This window comes from Rutidosis leptorrhynchoides, unplaced genomic scaffold (assembly GCF_046630445.1).
Source record: "Rutidosis leptorrhynchoides isolate AG116_Rl617_1_P2 unplaced genomic scaffold, CSIRO_AGI_Rlap_v1 contig133, whole genome shotgun sequence".
Classification (NCBI taxonomy): domain Eukaryota; kingdom Viridiplantae; phylum Streptophyta; class Magnoliopsida; order Asterales; family Asteraceae; genus Rutidosis; species Rutidosis leptorrhynchoides.
The window spans coordinates 81,058-90,010 of record NW_027266386.1 but is presented as its reverse complement, the minus strand read 5'-3'; the positions used below and the strand labels follow the sequence as shown (position 1 = coordinate 90,010).

Below are 8,953 nucleotides of genomic sequence, written 5' to 3'. Positions count from 1 at the left end.
CAAGTGATGTAATGGGTTCTTATACAATTTATTTTAATAAAGCAAAATTTGCTTTAATTTATTTTGAGAATATTTTCTCCAATTTTTATACCAAAATTCATATATATATAATACTATGTCGCATATAAATTACTTAAAATAATAAATAGATTTTATACGACGTAGTATATATTTAACAAATATTTAAAGTATCACATAATGAAAAATAAATCACCTCGAAATAATTGTAAGCGCGATTTTACGTCAACCAAGTCTAACGACCTGTTAGAATTATTGAAATTAATCAATCATCTAGTTAAATACTTCGCATAAACATTACTCGTACTAAAACAGTCGCTCTCGAATTCTACAACGGTATTTTATCGATTAATCATTTTTAAATTTAATTTTTGAGACAACTATTTCATTGAAAATATTTTCCTATATGAAAAATATTTAATAAAATCAATAATGTTACTGGTTAATCCATAATAATTTATTATTATTTTTACTCATTTATTTAAAACAGATTATTACTTAAATTTATTAATTGACCAATTATATAATTTAAAATCATTCAGGGTTGGGAGACTGATTCTGCACTAAACCGAATTGATTTGCTTTGAACGTGAAATGGCACTTATATCCTTGGACTATTTTCTGACGTGTTGGTTATTCTATAAATATTTTAAAAATTGAGGGGCAAAATAGTCATTTAAACATGAAATCATATTATAAGAATCAGACCGAACCGGTTCGGTTCGGTTCATTTCAGTCTTCTTTTTTCCTCGCGTAAAATGCGATTCTCTCTCCTCTGCCACGACACGCTCTGCTTCAACACGCCGTCGCCATTTCCGCCAACGATCAGACCCAAACCACCTACCTATCGACTCCTCTCGACGCCGTGAACGTGAAAATGAGGTTAGTTTTTCCTGACATGGCTTAGTTATCTCTTAATCGTGATTTTAGGGATACGGTTCGATTTTACAAAAGTTCAAATCAAGCTCTAATCTTCCAATATGTTATTCTATTATTGATTAGGAGTGTTTTAATGCTAAAATCGATGTGTTTTGATAGCTATAGGTGGCCGAATTTTACCTTTGAAGATGTCGATAACCAATTCTCGCGACGTCGTTGGCTGGGAAAGGATCATCGACATCCATGGAGTCTCCTGGAACTCGAACTCGGAGTAAACTCGGCCGACTTTGTCACGACTCGGTCGTGACTCGGTCGTGACTCAGTGTCCAAACGACGTCGGATCGGACAATTGATTCTAGTTCCATGCTCCTCGTCGTCTCCTCTACAATATATTGTAGTTTCGTGCAATTCTGATAAATTTTGATTTTTGGACAGTAAGAAATTCGACTGAATCGATTTGATTTTTTTCATATAATTAGCTTGTAATGACATGTAATTGGAATACCTACTCGTTGAGTTGTAATCGTGGACTGAATTGGATAATTAGACAATTGAATTGACTATTAAATTTGTTGCTTGAATCTTTGTTGTGAATTTGGCTGTGAAATGAGTTTTGTTTGGACTGTGAAATTGTCTGTGAAAATGTGAGCAGAGGGATGATTATAACATGAAAGTGTCAGTGGTGGGATGAATTATTGTAGAAGAAAAATTGGTAGTTGAGTAGGTTTATGTCGGGAAGAAAAAATTGATTAATCACTTTCCGTCTCATGCACATGTATTTTTATCTGTTATTTTAGGTCCAATACTCGATATTCGACGTAGGAAATAAATAGTAAACATTATATACCGATGATCGAAAAATAATTCGCTAGACACTTAGATCTCGAAACTGCTACGTGACTTAATTTAATTGTTAACTTGATTTAATAAAAAGTTTTCCGACTCATTTAAAATACAGAATCAAATACACGTTGACTACGTGATGAATCGAATACGTATAGCTTTAATCATGTGATTATTTACACGTAACTATCGTTAGCACGCATGACAAAGTTCGAAAAAAAATCAGATTCGCTACTACACGTCTATGTCAATAGTGCGATTTTCAAAGTTGTAAAATCGGATCGTTACACTACTAGTATTTGATATGGTAAATAAGATCTCTACTCTATGCTTGCAGCCAAAATGCAGGCTTAATAGGAATGAGCGGAGTTGGGAGTAGGAGGGTTATACAGATGGCCGCAGGACGAAGTTAGAGTAAAAATTTTGGGTGTCACAATTTTTTAATTTTACATTCTATTAACTTTCATTAATATACAATTTTGGGTGTTCGAAATTTTTTATACCACCATTAAATTTTTATACTTTATTAATTTTCATTAATATACAAATCATATATTTAATATAGAAAATATTTTTTCTTCAAACTTTTGGGTGTTCATTTGAAAATCCATTCTTCAATGTAGCTTCGTCACTGTATGAACATGTATTTAGTTAAGATTTTTCACTAAATACATGTTCATATGAATGTACCTAATATTTTGAGATGGCGATAATAATAAAAATTAGTGACCGAATCTTGTTGCGTCAATTGACGATAATCTCTAGATTAAAATCCTAATCCTCTAAAATAGGTATAAATGGCTGAATTTCGATCATCTGATAAAATATTACTCTTATGATTTAGAATTTCGACCGTCCAGGATAATGGTCCATCCCGGATTTATACGAAATTTGTCTTAGTTTTAGGATTAGAAAAGTTATTTCCAAGTTTCTCAAATGAATAGCCATGCATATGCATATTTTTTACTTTTATTTTGTAGACCTGTGTGGTATTAGAAATGTGAAGTGCAAAGGGAGTGGAATTTGGCCTATATTCATGGATATATGTTTCCAATTGAAGGCTCCAAAACTTTTTCTTTCTTTCGTAAAGGGCATGAACTTCTCTTTTGCCACAAAATGAATTAGGTGTGCGTGGTTTGTGGAACCAACTGTATCGTCTTTTTCATCTGTGTTAAATGCAAATACTATCTATTGCAAAATCCTTGGTGGGTCTCTAACAAAGATTTGACAAACGTCAATTTTCATCCATAAGTTTTAATTTTGCAAATGCTCTAGATGTATTAAAATGTGAAAATTAGCGACCAAATATGGACATCATGTAATGTCATCACATTGTCTTAATCATCTGAAGAACACATATTGGTTTTAATTATTCTTATCCTGCCACTAAGAGAAAGGTGGTACTGTATATAAATATTCAACTATATATAAAGGCCTAGCTAGGCTTAAGCAAGAGAAGTGAAAGAAACATGGAGTCTTCTGATCATGTGGTTCTATTCGTAGACAAAAGCAACTCTAATGGTCGGGAAATGGATTCTGAAGCGAAGAACCAACACGTTGCCGAAAACCAGAAGTCCACAACTCCTAATCCTAGCCGGAAAAAAACCTTAACCCGACTTACTTTCTCCAAACCAAAAGCTCGATTCGTAGAGTACAACTATCCTCCACAAAATAATGGCTACAAAACCATCTCAGAGTCGGACGATGTCGATCCCTTGACGCAAACGCAGGGAACCCCTTCCTCAGACGACGATGATGATGAAGATGATGATTGGGATGAAGACCTTGAAGAATATTACGATTTTGACGAGAATGGAGCGAAAAAGTACCGAAAGAAGAAGAAAAAACTCAATTGGAGGCTCTTGACCGAATGGATTTTGTTCATTCTCATAATGACATGCTTAACCCTTTCCTTAACCGTAGAATCATTGAAGCAAAATGTTAAGTGGGGAATAGCAACCTGGAAATGGTGCTTGATGGTTCTAGTCACATTTTGCGGCCGCTTAGTTTCTGGTTGGTTGATGTGCTTAATTGTGTTCTTCATAGAAAGGAACTTTATGCTTAGAGAGAAAGTTCTATACTTTGTCTATGGAGTTAGAAAGAGCATCCAAAATTGTGTGTGGTTAAGCTTGGTTCTTCTTGCATGGGCTTGCATGTTCAACCCCAAACTCCATAAGAAGAACATATTGATTAGGAAGATTTTTCAAGCTTTAGTAGCAATTCTTATTGGTGCAACAATTTGGCTTATCAAGATTGTGTTGGTGAAAATGTTGGCTTCCTCTTTCCACGTTGCTACTTACTTCGATAGAATGAAAGAGAGCGTTTTTCATTACTATATCATGGATGCGCTATCTGGTATGATAACTTTATTTGATATTTGGAGAATCACACATATTAATTAATTAGACTTTTTTCATTCACTATATCAATCTTGTATACGTAAAATTACGCTTTGTGTTAATTTTAAGGCAATGAATTATAGTTGATTATATATTGTGTACTTTTCATCTCGATCGCAGGACCTCCAATGGATGAGATGCAACAAATGAAACAAAACCATGAAATAATGAAAGGATCGAAATCATTGCCAGCGAGTTGGAAAGAAGGAAAGAATCTTTACAAATCAAAGAAGTATGGGTCGAGGAGAATCAATATGGAGGAGTTGAAGAAACTAAGCATGAAGAGGCCAACTTCAGCTTGGAGTGTGAAAAGGCTTGTAAACTACATTAGGTCATCAGGACTTTCGACTATTTCCAAGAATGTAGATGATTTTAGCAAGGCTGGCTCTGATATCACAAGTGAGATGGAAGCAAGAAGCTCCGCTCAACGGATCTTCAAGAATGTTGCCAAACCCGGTGCCAAGTACGTAAATTCTTTATTACTACCTCTCTCAAAATACATGATGCTTTTCATATGTATTTTGAGACGGATCACTCTTTAATTAATAAACTTTCCAAACTTTTAATTTTATCAAAGCTAGCATTTTTCGTTGTTTTATTTATAGAGAAAGAAATTATTATTAGTAATTAAGTTGCCTGAGTCTAGTCATGTCAATTAATCAATAATTCCGAATGAAACCCTTAGCCCTCTAAATTAGTAAAACTGTAGATGTTATTGAAAAACATCGTCCACAATCCGACTACATAGGCGAATTACAAATCAAAAGTCTAAAAGTACTAAAACCAAATTCGAAAACAGGTTATCAGATAATAAGAGGCTAAATAAAATAAAGTAGGCTTCATGTACAAAATGAGATATGCCGATCAATTCCGGCTGAAGTTGCTAAAGGTTCGGGTGTAGTGTAACATAAATTTTTATTGGCGGGTGTTATTTAGGTTAAACCAATAAAATTTCAAATTATTTGGTCTTTTAGTTATTAACTGTATAATGTGATGTAATTGTTAGTCAATTTCCATGCATCATATATATCCTTTTGTCTTTCTAATAGTATAATTCAGGTTATAGTGTTCGTACAAAGTTATTCTAGGTGCTGTCATTTTCCTATTGTTCAATCATAGAAAGAAAATAATGGACAAAGCACTAGGTAGTGGCCTGAATAAGCAATCGAGAAAGAAACGGAAAATATATATAGTGGATACGAATATTGTGCATAGACATATGAGTGCCCACGTGATCAAATGAAATTTCTAGGTTGTACGTACAAAAGCGATCATGAGTTGAGTCCGCATTAGTGATAGTGTCATGCGCCTCGACACAAATTATCATGGTTTTGTGAGTGCTCCTTGCCAATGTCTTCGATGGCTAGCTATCGAGGATCTAACAGATCATGAATGAGAATTATCTGAAATTTACCAAGCACGACGAGTTACAGCCAGGTAAGTTTAACAGTTTGTTTAGATTTACGTATCTCAAATTTTATAAAGTACGGTAGAATAGAATAAAATAATGGAAAGTAGAATAAAACTTTTTGTTATGTTTGGATAAAAAATAGAGTAAATGATGGTTATATATACAATTATATTGAATAACTTCTCAACACTCCAAATCGGAAATTTTTAAAACCTATAGTTTTCAAATAGACTTCAACACACCATTAATTTTCTATTAACTTTATTTTACTTTCAATTTTTCTTTCCAAACAATCAATCTAATTAATCTTATTCTAACTCTAAAATCAAGACATAACCTAATAATATAAGCACAACACCATCTCTGAAGAGAGGTCGCGGGTTCTAACCACACGTAGTGGGGGGATTTGGAAATTTAAGTACTTTGTAATAGTACATAGGTAAAAAAATTGACCACGCCAACAGTGCTAGAATAATGTTATTTTTATAAAATTTTATATACAAAATTCTACATATCATTTTATATTATTTTATATGTAAATAATTACATTCATAAATATATATAACTTATTTGAATAATAATAACTAGATTGTCCTATAAAAAACTTTTTTATAAGATTTTGTAAGAATAAAATTTTTTTCGGAGTGCCATGCACATGAGAATCTCTTTTTGGTAGCTCGATCCTCGATCAGTCAATTTCCTAGAATTTTAAATCACACGTGATCATTTATATATATATATATATATTATAGGACCGCGATTGTTGGTAGCCAGCTTATATGATATGATGGAGTCAATATTTGTGCGCAAGTGGTCCGTTATTTCGAACTATGAATTGATGGCCTATATATATGACTATGAAGATCGATGTTGAACCTTTTAATTACTATGTCATGTGGTTCCTACCTTACTTTTGTTAGTCTTGTGCAAATTTAAACCCCACCCAGTATTTTTCGTATAATATCATCCACAATCGAAGTACCATGATCATGTGCGGTCCTGCATTTTATAAAGCAAAGTATTGTATATCTCTGTCTTATAATATATATATTTTTTACGTTAAAAATTGACAATTAATTAATTTGGGACACTTTGTTTACATTTACTTGTAACTTTTTCATGACTTAAAATAAGATAGTAACATTGCTAATAATTTTACTGAATTTATAATAAGGAACATTGAGGAGGAAGATTTGCTGAAATTCCTAAACAGGGTTGAGGTACAAACTATATTCCCACTCTTTGAAGGCGCCCTTGAAACTGGAAGGATTACAAAGTCTTCATTTCGAAATTGGGTGGTAAGCTTTCTCTGTTAGTTATCATATGCTTGAGATGAAATGGGAATTGATCCATTAATCGCATTCATTACCCATGTGTCAGTTTACTTTTGATAATATCAAAAAAAATGTTTACTTTTGATCAGATTGACTGATAATCAATTAGTTGGGGGGATTAATTATCCAAACTATAATACCTAACCTAGAATAATTAAAAAGTTGCCATTAATGAACAAAGAATTGCTTGTAAATTGTAACAACATGTATGCATACATGTATAGGTACGTGCATATGTGGAAAGGAAAGCATTGGCACACTCATTGAATGATACGAAAACAGCAGTGCAACAGCTTCACAAGTTGGCAAGCTCAGTGGTGATAGTGTTAATAGCAGTAGTGTTTTTATTGGTGATGGAGTTGGCTACCTCAAAAGTCATAGCTTTTGTCATAACACAGCTTGTTCTAGCCGGTTTCATGTTCCAAAACACTTGCAAGATGATATTCGAGTCGATCATCTTTATATTTGTCATGCACCCTTTCGATATTGGCGATCGTTGTGTTATTGACGGTGTTCAAGTAAGTATATATACTTTCATATGTTCACTAAATTTAAGGGAATTGAAAATGGCATTTTTCAATCAGGTTTATTATCGCTTGCAACTAACGACATAATCTTATAGATAAATAAAAATAATTAATTATATTATTTTAATTATAAATTTTATTATTAAACCAAAATTTGATACACGTTTAATAATTTTTTATTCTATTTTTTATAAATAAAAAATAAAAATACGATTCCAACATGATTATAATTCTAAAAAGTAATTCAAAATAATTTTAATTATTTTGTTATATATTACTAATTAAAATGTGTAAATAAATAATATTTTATTTATCTTTTAGTCTAATATTTATCAAAAATTTAAATTTTTAATACAATTATTAATTATTTATACGATCAATTTACATATCATGGATGGGACTCTCACTTGTATTATGGATTGGGCTTTGACTTGTACTGATAAATATATGTATAAGTACTATATGCATATCCTATTGATTTATTTTAATTCTTTTAGTTTAAAAAGAATATGCGTGCTCTATTAATTTGTATTAATTGTATTTACAAATATTTTAAATCATTGATCACAGATGATTGTAGAAGAAATGAACATATTGACAACAGTTTTTCTTCGATACGATATGGAGAAAATATATTACCCAAATGCAGTTTTACTTACAAAGCCTATTAGCAACTTCTACCGAAGTCCAGAAATGGGTGATGCGGTTAGCTTCACGATTGATAGTTCAACATCTTTGGAGACAATTGTGGCATTAAAGAAAGCAATACATATGTAAGTAATTAAATTAATCCAATATTGATCTAAATATATTGTTCTGTTAGTTAAATAAATCAAATACAAATTACTGATCAGTACGTATTTATTTCATTGATACAGATATATCGAGAGCAAACCAAAGTATTGGAGCCCAAAGCATTCAGTGATGGTGAAGGGTTTTGACCAAGTCGACAAGTTGACAATGGCATTGTGTGTGCAACATACAATTAACCATCAAAATTATGGGGAGAGGAGTGGTAGGATATCAGAGCTCATTCTGGAACTGAAGAAAATATTCGATGATCTCGATATTAAGTATCATCTTCTTCCACAAGAGATCCATCTTACTCGTATCAACAATGAGTCCGCTGAATATGGAAAGCTTATCTAGCTTATTAATTGGTATATTAATAATGTCGTGTGGGAGACGTGGATTAACATATTAATATTGTTGTAGCGTGTGGAGGCTTTGTCAATTGTTTACTCAATGATAACGTTTTTCTGTATAATATTTAAAAATTATGTTGGTCATAATGTTGTAACGGTAGAAACCTAAAAATAACTATTTTTCTAACCAGTGCAATATTGCACAGGATAAGTATTTAATAAAACACAATATTATAAAAAAATTATAAAATTTATCTATATATAACTACACATAATATATAATGTTTCTAAAAATTGTGTTAAACTTTTTATTTTTTCGTAAATATTTACAATTTTTTATTAAATAATGAAGAATATTTAATGCTTACCGAGTGCAATGTCGCACTGATTAGAAAAA

General features: G+C 31.9%; 1 protein-coding gene across 1 annotated transcript; it reads left to right on the top strand.

Moving 5' to 3' along the window:
• The first annotated feature begins 3,209 nt into the window (after nucleotides 1–3,209).
• Nucleotides 3,210–8,560, top strand: LOC139881239 (mechanosensitive ion channel protein 10-like). The gene is made up of 6 exons (XM_071865746.1): nucleotides 3,210–4,095; nucleotides 4,260–4,602; nucleotides 6,725–6,848; nucleotides 7,109–7,402; nucleotides 7,982–8,184; nucleotides 8,290–8,560. Exons 1-6 carry the CDS (start codon nucleotides 3,210–3,212, stop codon nucleotides 8,558–8,560), a joined length of 2,121 nt encoding a protein of 706 aa, XP_071721847.1.
• Nucleotides 8,561–8,953: the final 393 nt, after the last annotated feature.

Bases quoted from the DNA above. Each gene is read 5' to 3' on its own strand.
- LOC139881239 (XM_071865746.1), top strand. From the start codon at position 3,210: ATGGAGTCTTCTGATCATGTGGTTCTATTCGTAGACAAAAGCAACTCT. The intron at 4,603-6,724 runs GTACGTAAATTC...ATTTATAATAAG, and splicing joins GTTGCCAAACCCGGTGCCAA to GAACATTGAGGAGGAAGATT. The intron at 7,403-7,981 runs GTAAGTATATAT...CATTGATCACAG, and splicing joins GTGTTATTGACGGTGTTCAA to ATGATTGTAGAAGAAATGAA.